This window comes from Contarinia nasturtii, unplaced genomic scaffold (genome assembly GCF_009176525.2).
Source record: "Contarinia nasturtii isolate CC-2019 unplaced genomic scaffold, AAFC_CNas_1.1 Cnas_scaffold_2739, whole genome shotgun sequence".
NCBI classification, from domain to species: Eukaryota; Metazoa; Arthropoda; class Insecta; order Diptera; family Cecidomyiidae; genus Contarinia; species Contarinia nasturtii.
In genome coordinates this window covers 224,935-247,631 of record NW_022200056.1, presented here as the reverse complement: position 1 = coordinate 247,631, position 22,697 = coordinate 224,935, and the positions used below count along the sequence as shown (strand labels likewise).

The 22,697-nt window shown below is 33.9% G+C and overlaps 4 protein-coding genes and 1 long non-coding RNA gene across 5 annotated transcripts; 2 read left to right on the top strand and 3 right to left on the bottom strand.

The window, feature by feature from the left end:
- The first annotated feature begins 529 nt into the window (after positions 1 to 529).
- LOC116348992 lies at positions 530 to 960 on the top strand. The gene is made up of 3 exons (XR_004201870.1): positions 530 to 629; positions 704 to 802; positions 877 to 960. It is a non-coding gene; the product is annotated as an uncharacterized LOC116348992 (long non-coding RNA).
- A 23-nt stretch (positions 961 to 983) lies between these two features.
- On the top strand, positions 984 to 2,662 carry LOC116348991 (serine protease persephone-like). The gene is made up of 5 exons (XM_031780239.1): positions 984 to 995; positions 1,273 to 1,392; positions 1,463 to 1,513; positions 1,683 to 1,875; positions 1,942 to 2,662. The coding sequence occupies exons 1-5, from the start codon at positions 984 to 986 to the stop codon at positions 2,289 to 2,291; spliced, it is 726 nt and encodes a 241-aa protein (XP_031636099.1). The 3' UTR covers positions 2,292 to 2,662.
- A 4,077-nt stretch (positions 2,663 to 6,739) lies between these two features.
- On the bottom strand, positions 6,740 to 9,465 carry LOC116348988 (elongation of very long chain fatty acids protein 7-like). The gene is made up of 5 exons (XM_031780236.1): positions 9,237 to 9,465; positions 8,815 to 9,002; positions 8,427 to 8,676; positions 7,894 to 8,030; positions 6,740 to 7,827 (listed from the first exon to the last, which is right to left on the bottom strand). The coding sequence occupies exons 1-5, from the start codon at positions 9,289 to 9,291 to the stop codon at positions 7,648 to 7,650; spliced, it is 810 nt and encodes a 269-aa protein (XP_031636096.1). The 5' UTR covers positions 9,292 to 9,465; the 3' UTR covers positions 6,740 to 7,647.
- Positions 9,466 to 11,063: 1,598 nt separating this feature from the next.
- LOC116348994 (elongation of very long chain fatty acids protein-like) lies at positions 11,064 to 13,513 on the bottom strand. The gene is made up of 5 exons (XM_031780243.1): positions 13,364 to 13,513; positions 12,126 to 12,313; positions 11,803 to 12,052; positions 11,418 to 11,554; positions 11,064 to 11,349 (listed from the first exon to the last, which is right to left on the bottom strand). The coding sequence occupies exons 1-5, from the start codon at positions 13,416 to 13,418 to the stop codon at positions 11,164 to 11,166; spliced, it is 816 nt and encodes a 271-aa protein (XP_031636103.1). The 5' UTR covers positions 13,419 to 13,513; the 3' UTR covers positions 11,064 to 11,163.
- A 343-nt stretch (positions 13,514 to 13,856) lies between these two features.
- LOC116348985 (elongation of very long chain fatty acids protein 5-like) lies at positions 13,857 to 18,316 on the bottom strand. Its single transcript, XM_031780231.1, has 9 exons — positions 18,073 to 18,316; positions 17,651 to 17,838; positions 17,085 to 17,346; positions 16,872 to 17,008; positions 16,588 to 16,807; positions 14,990 to 15,177; positions 14,420 to 14,681; positions 14,222 to 14,358; positions 13,857 to 14,155 (listed from the first exon to the last, which is right to left on the bottom strand). The coding sequence occupies exons 1-9, from the start codon at positions 18,125 to 18,127 to the stop codon at positions 13,970 to 13,972; spliced, it is 1,635 nt and encodes a 544-aa protein (XP_031636091.1). The 5' UTR covers positions 18,128 to 18,316; the 3' UTR covers positions 13,857 to 13,969.
- Positions 18,317 to 22,697: the final 4,381 nt, after the last annotated feature.

The following is a 22,697-nucleotide window of genomic DNA, read 5'->3' as shown; positions in this document are numbered from 1 at the left end:
ATTCCAATACTTTACCTTACACACTAGGTGTGTGCGGAAAAGTAATAAAATCAAAATTTAAAAATATTTCATTACATTTGGATACAAATCATTTGCAACGGTCATGATCCAGTTAATGAAAAGAGTAGAATTAAAAAACAGATAACACCTTTTATCATTTCAATGTCAACTAAAACAAATAGAAAAAGATCACTATGTGCAAAGTGCACACGCGTCAAATGTACAATAACTTTATACGCATTGAATAAAAAGAACCGAAAAAACTTATACTTTCGAGCTCTTGACTGCGCACTATTTCGAGCGACGAAATTCGGTGCGCCAATTGAATAACACGCTTGAAGTCGTATGCAATCAAGAGTTGCATGGCATTCTGATTTTTGTTTTAAATGTTTGTTAATCAACTAATACGCATTATTGTATGATCAAGTTGTTGAATTATTATTCAATAATCATTTCTTTATAAGGAACCATAGTTATTGACTATCTTTTACATCAAAAATGAAAATTCGCTTTTCCGATTTTAAACCCAGGCCACGAAAACGTCCTTGCAGTTTTAGTCCGAAATGGTGCTGATGTTAACATTCAATCTAACAACGGCAAATCACCATTGCATGCCGCTATGAATAAAGGTCTCAAGATTAATAAGAATATTATTTTGTTAATTGCTATTAATTGCTATGGAACTTGTTTGATTGTCTTTAAGGTTTTGAAAAGATTGTGGAGATTTTAATGCTGAACGGAGCCAATGCTGGTTTAAAAAATAACGATAATGAAACACCACTAGACATCGCTAATAGAAAAGGTATTTATTAGAATTATATTTGGCATATTTTTATCGTAGATACATCATAGAAAAACTTTCTTCTATTTATTCAGGATATGATAAAATCATTGATATCCTGAGAACAGTTCGTCAAACATTTCGACCATCACAAAGAGGTTTAGTAATTCTCCAAAAGACATTTTTCGATCTTCTCAAAAATATGAGGATCAAGGTGCAAACTGCAAAAAACACTTCGATTTGCACCTTGATGAGATCAGATGATTTTATTTATTCATAAGTCAAATGAATGGCTGAGCTAAAATTATGACTCAACTAATTTTCATTATTTATTTTCCGTACTCCCTTAATCAGCCTATCAAATAGAATCATTGGTGGAGAAACTGCCTCACCCAACACATATATATGGATGGTATTTCTTTTCTTTTCATTATAAAATGGTTCAAAATTGCAATAAATATTCTACATGTTTTAAGGCTGCTCTGGGATAGCTTAATAGCCGTTTGTTAACGACTTTTGATTGTGGTGGCATAGTTATATCAGATAAATTTATATTAACAGCAGCGCATTGTGTGTCGCCCAAACGACCAGTCCTTATTCGATTAGGAACAGTAAGAAAAGAACCACTCCAATTCAAATATTCAAACTTTATTTTTCAATGTCAATTTTACAACTCAACAGACTAGGTTGATTGATGATAACCGCGGTTGGTATGATGATTATCAAGTGAAGGTAATAATTAAGTCTGGTTGCTCAATTTAATACAAGCAAAAAACCAACACTAGTTTGTAATTGTTGGATTTATTAGTCAAATCAGAAATTTATTTTCCGGCTCAATCACTTAAAATGGTATTTCTGTAATTTAACTAATTATTTTAATTTTTATATCCTTTTCCAACAGCACATTTTCAAACATCCCAGCTATTCAGTTTTGACAAAAAGGAATGATATTGCATTGATTGAGGTAACGAAAAATATTTACTTTACGGATGAAATTGGACCGGCTTGTTTGGAAACAGATATACGAGACCAACCATGGAATGTAAATCTTATGGTGACAGGTTGGGGTTTAACTGTGGATCCGTCAGTAAATGGTAAATATTTCAATCAGTTTAGAAGATATGGAGAAAAAATTAATAATTAACTTATTAACATTCAAGTATCTTCGAGATCAAATGACTTGAAAATGGCACAACTGTCCACAATGCCATTACGCCAGTGTAATGCAACGGTTATCGAATGGAATAAAATGCCAAATGTTGCACAATTTCGAAACGGTCTCTCTGAGGGTCAATATTGTGCATACGATCCAAAGGGAATAAGAGATGCTTGCCACGGAGATAGTGGAGGGCCACTCCAGTATTTCAACGGAGTCAGCTCGGTTGCAAAGATTGTAGGCGTCGTGTCATTTGGGGTTGTCTGTGGTGGTACAACTTTCCCAGGAATTTATACAAGAGTGGCTTATTATTTGGATTGGATCGAACCGATCGTATGGCCAAATCAAGTTTGATATCAGAAGTGGCAGGCGTTTAAGTAGGAAAAGCTTGGATATTTGATGAAATCTCAATGGAAAAGAACATGCTCATTCAAATGAAACCGTAAAAATATGATTAAATAAAAGAAAATGTTGTAAAAGTATCTGTAGCTTCAAATTAATTTTTTGTTAATAATAGTCCGGTCAAGTTTTGATATAGATATCCCTGTCACTTAAACATAGTAAAGCATATTTTTGTATATGAATTGAATAGCAGTCAATACTTGATCCGTTATCAATAAATTTAAAATTATTATTTGCGAAAACAATTTATCAACTAGAATAGCCTAACTCACAATCAGAATAAAATGTCTTACATCCGTTAGATGAACTTTTCCGCACTGTGATCCACAACATGCATTTATTACATATCTTTTACTTAAATTTAAATTCACGAGAAAACTGAATCTGACAGTGTGGGAGCCATGCCTATATAAATCGTAATGACTTGAAACTTTGCACAGGGTAACACAAAAAGTCAACAAACTAAAAGTTTGAATTAAATTGAGTCACCTTTAATTTCATTCCAAATTTGTTCAGCCGAAGAGCCGAACTCATTAAAAAAACCTGTAATAAGATGTAATAAATGCGAAACTTTGATGTGTTTTCACAAAAAACAGGACTCGAAAACAAACCAAGTAGAATTTACTGTCTTAATTCGGAAATAAACCAAAAGAAATAAAATGTTTTCAAATCAAATTGCACGGCGACGACCAATAAGGCTCTTGCTGAAACTTGAAAGGAATAAATGCAGATGAACAGTGTGGCGCTATTCGAATGAAATATATCTTTTTCTTAAATTCAAATAAATTTCTTTCATAAGTGTGTTGCTTCGATGAAAACGAATTCGATATGATTTCAAAACGTAATTCGGTACTTTTTGAGGAATTCGAATCTCAGTATACAAAGACTTCAAAACGACAGTACAGTCTTTGATAAAGGCAAATATAGTATAGCTATTAAATTGTTGTTCAAAAATTTCTAATAATTTCAATAATGAAAACGGATCACAATCGTTGGCAGCGTAAGATACATAAACGGCGAAGTTCTTTCGTGGATCATTCGGCGGGCGGAGATCTATCAAAACATCAACCAAATTATCGTCACCAGAAGCGAAATCGAAAGCATCCTAATCACACAAAATCATCGAATAAATCCAAGTTCAATCATCCAGATTTCAAACAAAAGTGTTTTCTCTCAAAATCGTCGAAACTTGGTCGTGCAGTTCATACAGAAAAATCCCTGGAAGTTGGTGAAGTGGCACTGGTCAGCCGAGCGTACTCAGCTGTTGTTGAAACGTTTAATCCAATATCGTATTGCTTAACATGCCACGAGACCCGAGCCAATTTCATTCGATGCCAAAAATGCAAAACGGTGTTCTTCTGCAGTAAACGATGTAAAAAGGAAAATTTAAGCCATCAATTTGAGTGTGGCACTCAATTTCATCAAATCGAATGTTTCAATGTGAAAAGTGCGATTCAAATTGTATTGGAATCGATGGCAACCTTTGAAAATGTCGAAGATTTGCAAAATTTTGTTGAACAATCCATAAATGATGATATCCCAAAGGCCAGCAATTCCAGAGAATCGAGACTTGATTGCATTTTGAAATTGACAGAAGACGATTCCGTTTATAGAATTTGGCGTCATCGTCATTTGACGCGTAATGCATATGAATTGATCATAACGTTCCCGAAAGTACAACAATATTTTGAGCTCGAAAACGAAAATACCGATGGTTATAGCTTTTTGCAAAATTTTCTATCGCATAATGTGTCGGCGATTTTTGCAAATTCATTTGGAAGCACTTTAGTGACAAAAGAAGGTGAATTCAAACGTTTGCTCACCTTTGACATCGCATCGTATATTAATCACTCTTGTTCGCCGAATCTGATGGGTTTTCTTGAAAAAACTGAAATGACATTGATCGCCACTCAACGCATTCCATGTGGTGAACAACTTTTTATAAGTTATCGAAATTTTAGTGATGAATCGAACGAAGAACGACAAAATGATTTGAGAAAATGGAATTTTGAGTGCCATTGTGTTAGATGCGATTATGGACGCGATATTAGTTTTTATGAATTTCTACGTGCTAATCAATTGAACAAAATGGAACTCGAACACATACTCAACAAACCAAGCAAATGGACACCACAAAAGGGCGCATACATCTGCAGATACTCAACTTTGTTGCAAGAAGAAAAACAACAAGCCCGTTGTCGAGCAGCGGCCACATTTTATGGCAAAAATTACTGAATTCATTAAAATAATATAATAAATCGTATCATTTAAAGAAGGAAACTGGTTATTTTCTTGTAAAAGATTACGTTTCATCAATGCAATTCTATTTTTCCATCGCTTTTCAAAGTGAAATTATTTCATTTCAAAATAAAAAGCAATTTTCAATGAAGTCGAATGAGAAATCAAAAGTAGTAGTCTGGATTTCGTTCAAAAAGACACTAACAATCTTGCTTTTTGGTGAAACTTCGAGTATACTTTTTGAGAATTGAAAATCTATAGGAAAATCTTTGGTCTTTGATACCGCGAAACAAATCGGAGACAGTTTATTTGGTACGACAAGAGTTTTTCTTACTACTTTCTTTACGGGATGTTTTTGCTTGTGTGATGGGAAATCACACTTCATTCAAACTGAAAAGCTCTTACAGCATATGTAAGGGAAGCTCATAGATATGGAAACCATAGACAACTGGAAATTAGTATCTAGCTTACAAAAAACCAATCAATATCTACTCAATAGATCTGTGTCTATGGAGTGTGTTCAAAGTTCTATTCTAAATGGAGCAGTCTAGTAATTGTTGAATCGTATCAAATTCAAAGATAAAAATAGTTGATTTCAAATGTAAGTCAAAACCTGCTTAGTTTGAAAATCAAATTTTAAAAGATGAAATAAAATTGATTGAAATTGAAACGAAAAATGGTTTTTATTCAAATTTTTCTATTTTCATAGTTTTGGTTAAAAGATTATAATTGAAATTGTTTGTGGTCGAATCAAAAAACGTAGTAGTCAAGTCAAATCCATATATTTTATGGTCGGTCGTAAATACTTTGCTTCTTTTCTTTCTTTTGCTTAATTTTTGTCCGTTTTCATAGGAAAATATCCACAATTCATGAGCTCAAAGGTCATAATAATTTTCACCTTTTCCACATCTAACTTCATAAGACTATCGTTGAAACTTGAAATTCGGATGAATTTGAATGAAATCAATCTTCTTTATCTAGAAATACACGGCAAATCAGAACGGAATATATCATCCTCATTCATACCTTGGATTTCAAAAACCCCAAAAAAATTTCATTGTGTCATTTTTCGTTTTTTTAGTGAGTAATGAAGACAACCATTGATGTTTCTTCAAAACAAAAGAAAAAATGCATCCAAATTATCGCGCTCAATTTTCTTGTGCTTCATTTGCAAAATTATTTTTTAGACATATCACCTGTTTTCGTATTCAGTCTAGACGCCATAAAAGAACCAACAACCAAGTTTGCCCTTTCTCAAAGTGCAACTTTCTATGGAAAACATTTGTGTATTTTTATGGTTTGTTTATTGTTTCGTGTTTTGTTGATAGTTCTTTCGCTTCGATTTTTATGGCCGGTCGGGTACTAACAATTCTTTTACGCACAAATGAGACAACAGTAGGAATGAAGAAAAACTGATGTGATAATGTGAGGTATTGTTGTGTCACATAAGAGCGACTGAACATTGGTAATTCCAACAAAACCGCTTTTCGTCACCTCATACATGAACAATAGCTTACTTATAAAAAAAAAAGTTTAAGAAATAGATCAAAAGTTTCGTCTTCAATGGAGCAGCCCAGTAACGGTTGGTAATAATTCCGTGAGTGAAAAATAAAGTTTCTCTTGAGGTAGATTCACGAAATGAATTTCTACCAGTTGAATGACTCCAGAACTGTTGTGTATTGCCAAATTACTCCATAATCGTCGCGTCGTTAAGTGGAAACCGAACATTGACACTGCAATGAGTCAAACCAAAATCAAAAGCATAGCTGAATAGCATTTAACACCAAATCACCGTTCCCACATTAGGTGTGCAAAAAAGTATTATGAAAGGATTTGAAAAAAAAACGGGTGAAAATAAATTTTAGAAGGAAAGAGAAAGGTAGAGTGTGAAGGAAGAGAGAGAGAAAAAATCTGACAGAGAGGTAGTAAAAAAGAACAGTGAGGGAGAGAAAGTAAAGTGAAAGAAAGGCGTCGCATTGTTGAACGACTAATAATTTATTAAAAGTGTAATCTACAATTCATGGTCTTAATCGTTTAAATTATCATAGCAATAGTAAATTACTAACAGGAACGCATGATATCAAAAAACGTTAAATCATTCACACGATTTTATTGTGAATAATAAAAATTTGCATCTTTAAATTGAGCGACATTCGAAATAAACTACCTTCTTCAAACTATTTTGCACTAAACTTTAAGTTAATTTATACTTACTTCGACTTCCACAAGTTTCATGGGGTCAAATTTCATTGTGTTTACAAAATTCGATTAAATCGCTAATACTTAAATAAATCTGAAATAAATTAAACGTTCCACATGAAATGCTCCATCAATTTGTATTTTTTTAACTATTCAAGACGTTCTTGTTGACTGTGACCTAATCAAAAGATCAAAGTGCTTCCTCTTTGTGAAGAAAAACTTCCTTTCAACGGATTTCTCAAAAGAATCCGAATTTCACATTCTTCGTTCGCACAGCACATTCTGCATGTTCTTTGTCACGAGTCATTTTCATTGTCAAAGCCATTATTTTGGTTCATTTGATGTCGAAATGGTGAGATTTTTCGAAACAATACAATCAAGATAATCCACAAGATGTGGTTGTTCAATGAATCTTTAATTCAATTAAACTCCATTAATTTCGGTTGTAGTCTAAAAAAAATCGCGGCCACTTTTGATTTCACTCCACTGTTTCTCGTCTCAATCCGACATTGAATGAGGCGTCTGATATATGTAGATTTTCTCGACGTGATAAAGACTTAACTTCCCTTTAATTAAATCGAATTAAATAATTTCCCTCTTGGCGGTCGACATTAAGTGGCTCATTATTGTTATCATCAATGGAAAATCTCGAAAGAAAAGAAAGAACGTTTTTTTTTCTGGACCCGCAATTCGAACGTTTTATATAAATACACAGATTTATTATGCATATGGATTCCTACATTCAGATTCTTTACAAAAAGAAGTAATTCTTCATAATATATCAAATCGATACACTTAAATTAGCTTTCTTAGTCTCTAATTTGCGGATTTTTTTTCAAGGGATTTTTTTTATTTGTATGTTTGAAATTCTTTAGCTTGACTTAACTTTTGGTAATTTTGATTTTATGTAGGTTTTGTAGTAGAAGTCCGAAAATAGCAGTAGCATGATTGCATTTTGTGAAATGGCGATGACCAACAATGGTCGCGGATAGTTACAACTTTGAATGAAAAACGGCAAACTCAAGTGGGTTATTGCAAATACAAATTGAATCTGAAATTTTAAGCGAATTTTTTTGTGAATGAGATGAAATTGATTGATTAATTTATTAATACTTACGATTTGCATTTGGGTGATGGAACGTTTTATGAAAATATTCGTTTTTAATGTGTCACTGTATACGGTACCAAGGTAGTAGGCATACATTATGATATGGACGAAAGAATTTAAAAGACCAAACAACCATGGATGTCCACCTGGAAATATTTTTATTGATTAGATGACAAATCGAACACTGATGTCTTCACATTGAAATCGAAAACTGCAGAGCTTAGCAAACGGTGTCAAACAATACCCGCATAACGGCGTTCATCTGTTTGTTCAGACGTGTAGGGACGTTTTTTGTATTAAGCTGGACATTTATGACTTTAAAAGTGGAACGAACGGGAAAAATGTGTCCGATCGACGCTCTTTTCGCGGTTTTCAAGTTCAATGTTAACACTTAACTTCAATGGAAAGAGAAAGAGGGAGAAAGAGTTAGAGAAAGACAAAGAAAGAGAAAAACAGAGATCGAGAGAGAGAAAGAGGGAGGGCGCAAAAGTTGTCCGATAAATGACTCCAAAAGAAAATCATTTAAAAAGTCTAATATTTACCTGGTGCCCACGTAATGGCAATAAAAGCACCGGTAAGGACGGCCACATGATGATATACATGCAAAAATGAGATTTGTCGAGTTCGTTTCCGCAATACAAAGAACACCGTATCGAATAAATCGAGCAATTTTATCAAATAATAGTAATAAGAGAATATCGCTGATTGCACCCCAATCCAGCTGTCCGAAAAGTCTAATTCTTCACAGTAAAAATTAATACTGTAACCCAAAACATTGATGCTGTAAATGACCTATTTCGCCAAAGAAAAGAATTAGAAAATTGGTTTTGCTATTAATTTATCATTTCTTCACTTGATAAAGAAATTCCGGCCATTCCTGAGTTCCGTTCAAATAAATCAAGCCTTTTTTTTCGAAAATTCTTCACTTACATAGGTAAAAAGAGAGAAATTGCAAAACACTTGAAAACCATTATAAAAGAGTAACATTTGTTTGAGATTGTATGGTTTTCGTTTTTCCATGAAATTTGGTCCCCATTTTAACACGAAGAATAAATACAACGTCACTACTGTAATGAGACTTTCAACCGACGTAAATGGCAGGTGTTGTAATCGCGTATCTGAAACAAATCCACAAAAATTTAATTTTAATCTCAAAATGCGGAAAAGAGCTTTTTTATTTCAAATCAATAGTTTTTGGTATTTTCTTCTTTTACTTTGATCCTTCACTTTATTTAGCCAAATTTTGGTTATTTTTTCGATATTTCAAACAAATATTCAATATAATTCCTTCAAAATGTTTTTTTTTTTCATTTTTTTTCGTTTGAAATTTGTTTTAAGCAAAATATTATCACCTCTAAGCGCCAATAATTTGGTGATTTGTTCAAAAAGATACTGCAGAACGAGCATTGTAAAATGTCGTTGAAACAATTAATCACTTTTACAAGAAATAATTTGCTCGTAATCCAGTAATTGTCGTTTAAAGTAATTGCCGTCAGAAGAGATTAAAAAAAACGCGTCACTTCACGTGGCTTGTATAAGACGGATAAGTGTTCGTTCTAAATACGAACGGTCGGCCGAACATTGTGTATTTGATATGCGGCTATGTGCGAAATTGAATAGTTATACGGTTCGAATTCCAAGAAATTTTATTCAAAATAACGGAATGGTGTCATGACACAATGATTATCGTTTATTTGTGCATAATTTCCAATAACCAAAAACAATACAAACGCGTACAATAATTGACAGTCATTTCAACTGAATCGTATGCGCATTAATTCACTTTGTTTTATGTATCGGTTCGAATAAAAGTGACCTCTATTGATAGCAAACTGTATATAGGAGGTCATTTTTATTCTGAACGATACATATATCGATTTTGACTTTTCCGAACGGTGTGTGGCAAAAGTATACTTGTTTCTTCTTTTTACAGGGTAATTATTACCTGTACACATAGTAAATACATTTTTCTAGAAGATACTTTCCCTTTACACAGTAGGCGTATGCGGAAAAGTAAAAGAGACACAAGACTGTTTTCAATTTTCCATGCAAAACCAATTTTTCGCGTTTTGTTTCCTGTTCGTGCAGCTTGGCCATTCAGAGACGATTCACTCAGTTGGGTTCTTGGTTGGTTCGTCAAAATATTCCTTCGGATTGGAGGAAAAATAAAATGTCTTACATCCGTAAGATGAACTTTTCCGCACTGTGATCCACGACATGAAAGAAAACTAAATCTGACATTAGTTTTAGATAAAAATAATTTTCGAAGCACTTTTCTTACAAAAACTACTAGAAATGGAAATTTTTGTATCGGAGCCATGCCTATATGATATCGTAATCATGTGAAAATTTGCAGAGGTTATTTTTTTCACAAAAAGTTAACATTCTGAAAGTTTGAAGAAATTTCAATGCATATTAAGGGTACTTCCCATACAAAATTTCGTTTTAGAGCGAAAAATCCAAAATATTGTTCGAGAGGTGCCCCTAATATTCGTTGAAATGTCTTCAAACTCTCGGAATAGTATTTATGTGTGATAAAAATAACCTGTGCAAAGTTTCAGCTCATTACGATATCATACAGGCATGGCTTCCATACAAAAATCCAAATTTTTTGAATTTTTTGTATGAAAAGTGTTTCGAAAGTTGATTGTATCGCAAAACTAACGTCATATTCGGTTTTCTCGTACCCAAAAACTCCCCAATACACATTTTTGAGTGTTTAAGAATACATTAAATATCACTTTTGGAAGAAAAATTGAATTTTTCCCATGGATGGACATGGGCATCACACCAGACATGACACTTTACCCTGTCAACCAAAGTCGATCAAAATCTAATGGTTTCTATTCCTCGGCACCCCCAATCATCCTGTGAAGTCAGATTTTGAATTACTTTTCTTGTTTGAAAGTTATCGTGTTAACAAATTTTTGCGTACAGGGTACAGCGTACAGGGTACAGGGTACAGGGTACAGGGTACAGGGTACAGGGTACAGGGTATAGGGTACAGGGTACAGGGTACGCACATACATTCGGACATCGAAAAAACGCTGGATTCGTGTTCCCTGGCCCCAAAAACACCCAGAAAACACATTTTTTATGGGTGTTAATTTTTCGACCGATTCCAATACTTTACCTTACACACTAGGTGTGTGCGGAAAAGTAAAAGAAAAACTATGCTCTTTTCAAAATTATACTCGGAATATTTATTGCATTGACACTGCATGAACAATTGATTATCTTATTAAAACACATTTGCCTTGGTTTGAGCTTTGAAATTCTTCAGCTGGATTTGACATTCGGTGAATTTGGTTTTGATTTTATGTAGGTTTTGTAGTAGAAGTCCGAGAACAGCAATAGCATGATTACAGCTTGTGAAATGGCGACGTATAACAGTGATCGTGGGTAGCCACAATCTTGGACGAAAAACGGCAAACACAGATGGATTATCGTACACACGAATTGAATCTGAATTTTTGAAAGATTTTTGTCAATGCGATGAAAATGATAGAAAGTCCTTTCCAAATCCTACTTACGATTTGCATTTGAGTGATGGAACGTTTTATGAAGATATTTGTTTTTAGGTTTTCGCTGCATACAGTACCAAAGTAGTAGGAATACATAATGATATGGACGAATAAGTTTAAAACAGCAAATAACCACAGATGACCACCTGTAAATATTGTGAATTTATTGAAAACTTAAGCGATATTTGAGAGATTCAAGGTTCGAAAACGGGCGCCAATCTGAATCACCGACCGATGTCAAATTCGCACAGAAATAAATTTCGTGAAAACTTTTTTAACTAAAAAAAATGTTAAGGAACAATATACGAAGATTCGATGGCGATTGGAAGGTTTTCGAGCTGTGCGAATCCTTTGGAATTGAACACTGTAACTACAGACACTTGTTTTGATTTACCTGGTGCCATTGATATGAAAGCAAAACCGCCGACATAAACGAGCATATGATGATACACATGCAAGAATGAAATTTGTCGAGTTCGTTTCCGCAACACAAAGAATACCGTATCGAGAAGGTCGAGAATTTTGGTCAAAAAATAGAAATAAGATCCCATTGCCGATTGCGTACCAATCCAACTATCTGAATAGTCCAGTTCCTCGCAGAAATAATTTATCTTGTATCCCGACATATTGATTTGGTAAATTGCCTATACAAAAATTCAGAAATGTTATTTTTTTACTTTTTCGCACACCTAGTGTGCAATGTATGTTTTTTCTTACATATACAAAAATGGAGAAATTGCAAAACACTTGAAAGGCATTATAAAAGAGCAAAATCGGCTTGAGGTTATACGGTCTTCGATTTTTCATGAAATTTGGTCCCCATTTTAGTACGAAGAATAAATACAATGCCACTACTATGATGAAACTTCCAACCGATGTGAATGGCAGGTGTTGCAGTCGTGGATCTAAAATTGACAGCATTTACTTTTAATTTTCACTACGAGAAAAGCGCATTTTTTCACGTTCATGATCTAAATAATTGGTTTTAGTGTATTGATAAATTCTGTTGTCAACGGATACGGACAGTTCGAGTCATACGTCCTCAGCAGGGGCCCGAGGGGTCCGATTACACCCCCCCCTGACGAAGTGTTACCCCTTAATTTTTTAAAGAATTCTTTCAATTTGCTAGGGATTTTGGCCAAAAAAGTGAGGACCTTTTTTTTGATTTTGAGTTTTGACATGTACGAAAATTCTTTCAATATGCTAGGGATTTTCGCAAAAAAAGTGAAGAGCAAAAAAAACCAGAAAAGTACACTTTTCGCAAAATACACTTCACTTTTTTGCTTACCCCTGTCGATTTTTTTCAATTAGACCCCCCCCTTAAATTTTTCCTTGAGGACGTATGATCCGAGTTCATCCGGGTTCGTTCAACTTTACTTCGAACTTCGGACAGCGTTCTTCGAGTTTCCAACAAAATATTTCAAGTTTATGAATCATGACCGTTTTCAAAAACTCTACATCTTATGTCAATAATTCATTGTTTGTGACATCTGCATCGCAAGTCAATGTTTCAAATATTCTGGCGTCTATAATTTTTATATTTTTATTTATTTTTTGTTTTTAAGCACAATTGAATGTGTCAGAATAAAAACTCAACTTCATATCTCACCTCCTGGCAGGAGGCTCCTGCTCACACTTATGGAAAATCCTTCAGGAGAGAAGAAACACAGGTGAAATGCAAAGTTGAGTTTTTATTCTGATACATTCAATTATAAGAAAATTTTTGAAACTCAGACTTTGGTGCGATAAAAATCAACACGAACTCAAATTTTAATTTTTTTGTTTCGGACGGACAAAAATGATCTCGGACGTTGACAACAGTACTGATATGTCACTTTTTTAATAGTCCAATTTTGATGTATTCTTTCACTATTTCACAATTTTTTCAAAATATTTTTTTTTCCTTTTTTTTCGTTCACCATTTTTTCTATTCTTTGAAATAATGTTTAAATCACCTTTATGTGCCAGAAATTTGGCGCATTGTTCAAAAAGGTATCGAAAAATTAACATTGTAAAAACTCGTTGAATAAAAAATGAATAATTTGCACGTAATCCAGAGAGGCGCTCAGAAGAGAAAACGCGTCAAATTCACTTGGCTCACACGGATAATTTTTCGTACTAAACACGCTGAAAATTGTCTATTTGATATGAACAAATGATTGTCGCATATTTATGCATAAATTCTAATTACAAAAACCATACACATGGATTTAATAATTGACAGTCATTTAAGTAGAATTGTTTAATTCAGGTTATTACATATTGATTTTACGGGATCATAGGTGGGCAATCTTTTCGTTTTGTTGGGGGGTAAAACACAGAACCCCCTATGTTACCGGACACACGGAAGACATTTAGCATGAAAAAGTATTCCTTCATTAGGAAAGTTGCATTATTCATAATAAAGAGTCCGAACCACCTAGCGTATTTTTTTTTAAAAGGGTATTTATTTGAACCAATGGATACGTTTAAGTACATTATTATGAACAATTACTTGATATAATTAAACTTAATTATTAAGAGATTTTCATCATTTTTTCGTTGGGTTCTTCGGAACGCTTTTAGCTGGATTTGACATTCGGTGAATTTTGTTTTGGTTTTATGTAGGTCTTGTAGTAGAAGTTCGAAAATAGCACTAGCATAATTAAATTTTGTGAAATGCCGAAAAATAACAATATTCGTGGGAAGCCGCAATCTTGGACGAAAAACGGCAAACTACAGTGGATTATTATGCACACAAATTGAATCTGAAATTATAAGCGAAAGTTTTGTGAATTGTGCGATGAAATTGATTGACTATTATTCACACTTACGATTTGTATTTGGGTGATGGAACGTTTTATGAACGTATTTGTTTTTAGTTTCTTGCTGAATACAGTACCAAGGTAGTATGAATACATAATGATATGGACGAAAGAATTTGAAAGACCAAACAACCACGCTTGTCCACCTGTAAGTATTTTTAAGTTCATCGATCACATGAAATATTAAAAAAATTGATCTTTTCTTACCTGGTGCCCATGATATGCCAATAAAAGCACCGATATAAATGGCCATGTGATGATACACATGCAAAAATGAGACTTGTCGATTTCGTTTCCGCAACACAAAGAATACCGTATCGAGAAGGTCGAGCAATTTGATCAAAAAATAGAAGTATGTCCCCATTGCGCATTGCCTACCGATCCAACTATTCGAATAGTCCAGTTCCTCGCAGAAATAATTTATCTTATATTCTGACATATGCTCCGACATATTAATTTGGTAAATGCCCTATTGAATACAAAAATCAAACAATTTTTATGAAATTGAAACAGAAAATTCAATTTTTTGGAGAATTGCTCCAAAATTGATATCTTTATAATAGATTTATTAAATTTGTTGCAAATCTTGACATAAGAATTCGAATTTGTCTGTCACAGTATCATTAGTCACAAACAGTAAGAAAAATGCAAGTATTTACTGTTGTTCACCAAATGCAAAGAATTTTCTCTTCGCATCTCTATCTTCAGACGAATTTTATCTGATTTTTCCAAAAAATTGCGCTAAATTCATGAACCTACTCACTTTTCTTTACTTACATATGCGAAAAGGGTGAAATTGCAAAGCACTTGAAAAGCATTGTAATAGAGCAACATCGACTTGAGATTATATGGTTTTCGTTTTTCCATGAAATTTGGTCCCCATTTTAGCACGAAGAATAAATACAACGTCACTACTGTAATGAGACTTTCAACCGACGTAAATGGCAGGTGTTGCAATCGTGGATCTGAAATTCCACAAGAAATTGACAGCGTTTTATTTCAATCTTCGAAAAGAGAAAGTTTTTATATATACTGATGTCAGTCTAATCGTGCCTTTTTTCACAAGTTTTTCAAAAAATTTATATTTTTTTCGATTTTTTTTCCTTTAACATTTTTTATAATCTTTAAAATAATGTTTACATCACCTCTAAGCGCCAGATATTTGGTACTTTGTTCAAAAAGGTATCGAAAATAAAACATTGTAAAACCTCCTTGGAAAAACTAAATATTTTCACAAGAAATAACTTGCGCGTAATCCAGAAAGGTCCGAATTGCCTTCAGAAGAGATAACACGTCAATTCACTTGGTTTGTACCACACGGATAAGTTCTCGTGCTAAACACGCTGAACATTGTCTACTTTATATGAACAAATGATTATCGCATATTTATGCATAAATTCTAATTACAAAAATCATACAAATGGATTTAATAATTGACAGTCATTTATGCAGAAGTGTGAGAGTATTAATTCGGGTTAATGCACACAAAACATATTGGTAGTAGTCAAAATATTGCTATTCTCATACAATCGTCACTGCATTCAAATCTGTGTTTCTACATAGACACACGCCACTACAACAGCAGTTGACACTCTCTACGTCACACCGATTGACCAAAAGAAATAAGCTTTAACCCCATCGCGCAAAATATCGAGTGTCAACTGTTGTAGCCTCGTGCGTCTGTGTAGAAGCACTGATATGAATACAACAATTGTATTAAAATACAAATAGTTATTACTTCGATAACTATCGGTAATAATTTCGCAACCTACCAACACACTTTAACTCTTCCACTACTTATGTTTTGTGTGTGTACATTTTACTTTACCGGATATTCCGATGGTGTTAAGCAAAATGAATATAAAAATAAAATACTGAATTCCTGATTCGCATAAATCGATTCGGTGACACATGTGCTATTCAGTACAGATTTTAATTGCAGTAATATCGATAAAAAAAGCACATTTTTGCAGAAAATAGTGACGATTTCCATTTTGCAAGCGAAATCAAAATCAAGAGAAATCGCCTAGCTGCTCGCGCTTACTGTTTGCATTGCTGTTTCTTTTGGCGAATATCCATGTTTTAAAGCGGCTCACACGCCAAAAATTCAGAGAGGATTTGCTCAGTTACTGACAGAAAACAACGAAGAACTATCCTTCATTCAAAGGTTCCTTGAATTGCATAGATACTTTATTTCTAAATTTTCCATTGAGCAAATCTGAAGTAGTTCCCATGATGAAGTCGAATGTGTTAGAGAAGAATCATCTCGTATTATTTTAGAAAAGCATTTATTTGGTACAATTAATATGTTTAAGTACACTATTAACAATATTAGCTTGATATAAATAAACTAGATTTCTTATATTAAGAGATTTTCGTCATTTTTTCGTTCGGTTCTTCGAAATTCTTTTTACTGATTTTGACATTCGATGAATTTTGTTTTGGCTTCATATAGGCTCTATAGTAGAAATCCGAAAATAGCAGTAGCATAATTGCATTTTGTGAAATGCCGATGTATAACAATATTCGTGGATAGCCACAGTCTTGGACGAAAAACGGCAAACTCAAGTGGGTTATTGCAAATACAAACTGAATCTGAAATTTTAAGCGAAATTTTTCGTGAATGCGTTGAAATTGATTGGGTATTATTTACACTTACAATTTGCATTTGGGTGATGGAACGTTTTATGAACAGATTTGTTTTTAGTTTTTCGTTGCATACAGTACCAAAGTAGTATGAATACATTATGATATGGACGAATAAATTTAAAAGACAAAACAACCACGGATGTCCACCTGGAAATATATGTATCGATTAGATCAAGCATTATTACATTTTTTTTTTTTTGATAAAAATTAACTTTTTACTTGCCTGGTGCCCATGATATGCCAATAAAACCGCCGACATAAATGGCCATATGATGATACACATGCAAGAATGAGATTTGTCGAGTTCGTTTCCGCAACACAAAGAATACCGTATCAAGTAGGTCGAGAATTTTGATCAAAAAATAGAAGTAGGCCAATATTGCGCATTGCGTACCGATCCAGCTCTCAGAATAGTCCAGTTCCTCGCAGAAATAATTTATCTTATATTCTGACACATTTTCCGACATATTAATTTGGTAAATAGACTATTGAATGGAGAAATCAAAACAATTATTAAATCGGAAAATTGAATTTTTTTTAGATTTTGCTCCAAAATTGATATCATTAATAGATTTATGAAATTTGGTGCTACAAATCTTGACAAAGGAATTCGAATACGTCTGTCACAGTATCGTTAGTCACTCACAGTAAGAATAAATGCAAGCAATTACTGTTGTTCACCATATGCAAAGAATTTTCTGTTCGCATCTCTATGGTCAGACGAATTTCAATCGATTTCTCCAAAGAATTGCGCTAAATTCATGAACCTACTCACTTTTCTTTACTTACATATGCGAAAAGGGAGAAATTGCAAAGCACTTGAAAACCATTGTAAAAGAGCAACACCGTCTTCAGGTTATATGGTTTTCGATTTTTCATGAAATTTGGTCCCCATTTTAACACGAAGAATAAATACAACGTCACTACTGTAATGAGACTTTCAACCGACGTAAATGGCAGGTGTTGTAATCGCGTATCTGAAACAAATCCACAAAAATTTAATTTTAATCTCAAAATGCAGAAAAGTGCTTTTTTATTTCAAATCAATAGTTTTTGGTATTTTCTTCTTTTATTTTAATATTTCACTTTTTTAGCCAAATTTTGGCTATTTTTTCGATATTTCATACAAATTTTCAATATAATTCCTTCAAAATGTTTTTTAATTTCCATTTTTTTTCGTTTAAAATTTATTTCCAGCAAAATATTATCACCTCTGAGTGCCAGTAATTTGGCGATTTGTTCAAAAAGATATCGCAAAACGAGCATTGTAAAATGTCGTTGTAAAAACTAATCACTTTCACAAGAAATAATTTGCTCGTAATTCCAGAATGGTCGAAAGTAATTGCCGTCAGAAGAGAAAAAAAAACGCGTCTTTTCACTTGGCTTGTATAAGACGGATAAGTGTTTGTTCTAAATTGGAACGGTCGGCCGAACATTGTGTATTCGATATGTGGTTATGTGTAAAATTGAAAAGTTATGTGCTTCAAGTTCCAGGAAATTTTATTTTAAATAGCGGAATGGTGTCATGACACTATGATTATTGGTTATTTATGCATAATTTTCAATATCAAAAGCAAAAATACACACGCATACATTAATCGAACGACATTTAAGTAGAATTCGATGCGCATAAATGTAGTTGATTAAACATTGATTCTATTTCTTTCTTTTCCTTTTAACGTCACAAACTTGATTTGACAATGTAACAATGAATTGACAGTATTGGCATTAGCGGTGACTTTTTTTTTTTAATATGAAACACTTTGAATAATGCACACAATGCCGTGCTAACGTTTCACGTAATATACTTTTTATCGTCCCGGAAACTCAATTTCAAAATCAAAAACGTTTCGTTTTAAATACACACACATGAGCTGTATTTATAATAATGTGACAATTTCTTGATTAGACACAACGAAGTGAATAAACTTACAGTATGTTTCATTATAGAGAGAGGTTGAATAAACTACCACAAATTTCAAATATCTTAAAAATATTTCTGGTGTTGCCAGATGAGACTCTAAGCTACTACGCCAATTAACATTGACAGCTCTCAAATCAGTACAGTGTTTGTTGTGCAACGAAAACATTAATTCTGAACATTTTCATTCACGGTTTGAAGCCGTTTTTCTGCAATTGCATCCAAAAGGACAAAGAATGTCGATTGCATCGACTGCTAAATATATTAAAAAGTCAAGGAGGTTCGTAACAAAGTGAATCCAGCAGTATAAGCACGAAAAAAATGTGAACGATCAGCCCAATGTTAAGCCAAACCGAGCCTCCTCTCCAGAGCAAGATAAGCCAATAGTTATGTTGTTCGACGAAAATTCAGGTATGTCGTTGAGCCAAGGTGTTGAACGGCTACGCCATCTTAAAAAAGACGTCTCGCGCTCCACAATCAAGAAAAGATTAGACGTTGCCCGTGTTCGTTATCGCAGTAAATTGAAGAAATCACTTTTGACAGAAAACTAGAAGAAAAACGCATTGACTGGGCAAAGCAAAATTCAACAAGAGATTGGAGCGAAGTTATTTACACCGATGAGTCATCGTTTTGGCTGGTGAATAGCACTACCCATGCCTAGTCTAGAACCAAAAAGAGAATGGTCGTTCGCTCGGTAAAGTATCCGAAAAAGGTGCATGCTTATGGTTGCTTCTGTGAAGCTGGTTTTGGAAAGTTGACCGTATTCACGGGCCTTGCAAACGCCGTGAGGATGAACCAACATTATTCATCGACACTGTTACCCACCGCCAAGAAGTTCTATGGCAACGGCAATTCGAATTGGCTTCTACTAAAAGATAATGATCCAAAACACAAAAGTCGTCTCTGCTGCGCTTGGAAAGAGGAAAATGACATAAAACAAATGGAGTGGCCGCCACAGTCACCCGATTGCAATCCGATCGAAAATGTTTGGGCTATTATTAAGGCAAGGCTTCGTGGTAAAACACAATTTGAAGCAGCTCAGTTCATTCATTTAGCGCCAGTGAAAATGTTTTCAACGTGAATATGCTGAAAATTTGAGCAAAAGTATGCCCAACAGATGTGCCCTTGTGATCGAGAAAGAAGAAGAATGGATTAAATATTAATTTTTGGCGCCGTAGCTTAGATACTAAATAAAATGTATATAAAATAATTTTGTAAAACTCTTGAGTTTTATTATAAAAAATCAACCTCTCTCTATAATGAAACATACTGTAAATCATTTCGGCGAAAATTCGAAGGAATCGAACTATCAATTATATTGGTTATTTTTTAGCTACGTCCATTTAGAAACCAATTAGTCGGTATATTAGATGAATAGATTTTCGAACGATTGAATTTGAAGCGGTATTCAATTACTAAGGTGAAATTCTTGGAAAATTAGCGAACCACACTGTCTCTTTTTTGAAAAATTCTTTCGCCTACATTTAACATAGTATTATATGTACATGTCGAGACATTTCCTTTGTTTTTTTGGTTAATTTTTAATCGAAACTATACAATTCAGTCAAATTCATATAGTAATCTCTTTCTTTCTCATTAAAATACGCATATGAGTTTGACAGCGGATCACTTGGTTTACAAAGTTCTTTCATAAAATAATCCGTAATTCAGCATTTTAGGCCCAAGTCAAAGTACCACTGATTTTCAAATTCAACGAACTTTCCGAAAAAACACTTAAAAATGAACATTTCGAGTTGCACAAAGCCAAAAAGGTCCTCAGTCGTTTCCACATTAAAACTTCTTTGTTCCACACTTTTGACGCAATAATTGTCATTAGCCCACCCTCACTGGAATCATTATCTCAATTGTCACTTCGTTCCGAATGTCCATTGTCGAGTCAAAAGAAAGTCATTATACGCGTTGAGTACCTTCATCAAATCCACATCAAAACAATGTAAAATAAAAATTGCCATTTATTCGAAACTGGTATGTGTATGAGGCATTAGATAAATGTTTTGAAATGGTACGGTGGTAAATCGACCATAATTCCAATGAATGACCATCAAAACAATCCCCAAAAGGTGAATGTTTTGCAGTTCGATTTCCGTACGGCGAAAATGTGCGCGCTCTTGTCAATAATTAATTAACAGTTGGGCATTTTACGGCGATTTTCTCTGTGTGTAAAATGTATTGGAATGAGTATAGAAGTGAGTGAGTGAGTGAGAGAGATGTTGTGTGGTTTATGTGAAAATCAAATTTGGCTGTCGGGTTGAGTTTACAACGGGCATCGGTTTTATGCGCCGTTTCTAATTACAAAGCAGTTAATCGAGCGGAACGCGGACTCAAAACCGTCATCTGTGTATTTGCACATTTCAATTAAATTCGGGGGAGTATATTGTGAGAAGAATGTGCGATGAATAGAGAGTGTGTGTGAGAGAGAAAGACATATAAAATAAAATTCGATGAAAATAATTTCGGTTTTGAAATCCGATTCAAAATGTTGTGAAATCGATTTAATGCGGCAGTGCATGTTTTCATTGCAGTGACCACTGGGTTTTTCAATTTCAAAACAATGCCAATCGCGTACGGTGTGGCAATTGTGTGAAATGCATTCAAAATGGGCACAAAAGGACTCTTGGCCAATAAAAAAAGGAACGTTTTCAATATCCATCTCAATCAAAACGATGGATTATTGTTTGATGTTTCAAGTGGTGTGTGCATTATCCGGTTACACGTCTTTCCACGGTCAGACATCAAAAGCATCCGTGTCGGCATTTACTCTTTGAAACGATCATCATCATTGTCGCTGTTTGGCAAAAAGAAAATGCCAATATTCACATCTTAATTCAAATGGACTGCCGCTAAGCGCGCGTTCTTTCTTAATAAATTACGACACAAATGAACGCGAGATGCGCACACGCACATCTACACAGATTGATAAAGACTTTGTCATTGGCATTTTTTTATGGATGAACTTAAATCGTTTTTTTTCTTGCTTTGCATTTGAGTGCATGGCATAAAACATGCTTTTCAACTCCTCTTTAACAATTAATTCGTCGCTATTTGATGTGCTTTCATGTTTCTTCACACACTTTGCACTCTTTTATGTTTTAAATATACCGTCTTCGATCAAATCAAGCAACATTTTTGTCTCTTTCACATTGGAGCTACATTTCTTTCTTTCTCTTTCTCTCTGAAGGTCTCTTTTTCCCTTTTCTCTGTCTATGTCTGTGAGAGAAACCGGTCGAAGTTGTCGTTAAGTGCGTTTCTTTTAATTACGCCGTAAACTATGCATTTTACATGTGAAATTGAATAGAATTTGCGAGTTTACCTATTCTATTCACTTTTATTCATACTCTTGCTTCTCTATCGTGCGCTCTTTTCTATATTTCCCTATCTCTCTCTCTCTCTCTCTCTCTCTCTCTCTCTCTGAGTCTCCCGATCTTGCTTTCGATCTATTTCATTCCTTTTCTCTCTTCACCTTTTCTTTTCATCTCTCCTTTCCTCTCTCCTTCATTTTCCATCATTTGTCACTAAAAACGGTTCTTTTCTGGTTGGCCAAATCGATTCAAAATGCCATTTGTAACATTGTCCTGCTATCATTACCACCGAAACAAATGAAATATGACTGCATCAATATTGTCGATTCGTGTCACATATTGCACGATATCTCTCTAAATGAGATTTCCCTGCACAAATACCAACCCAATCAAAAACCAATTCAAACGGGACGATAATTTCGTCCCAAAAAATGTCATTGTAACTCTCATAATTTATGTATCACAAATAAAATGCACATATTCAATGGTGTTGCGTCGTCGAGCGTTCAAAACCCAATCTTCAGCAAAAAGTTCTTTTGTATAAAAGTGTCTACTGTCTCCTGTGCATTTCTTTATATTTGCAAATGGAAATGTT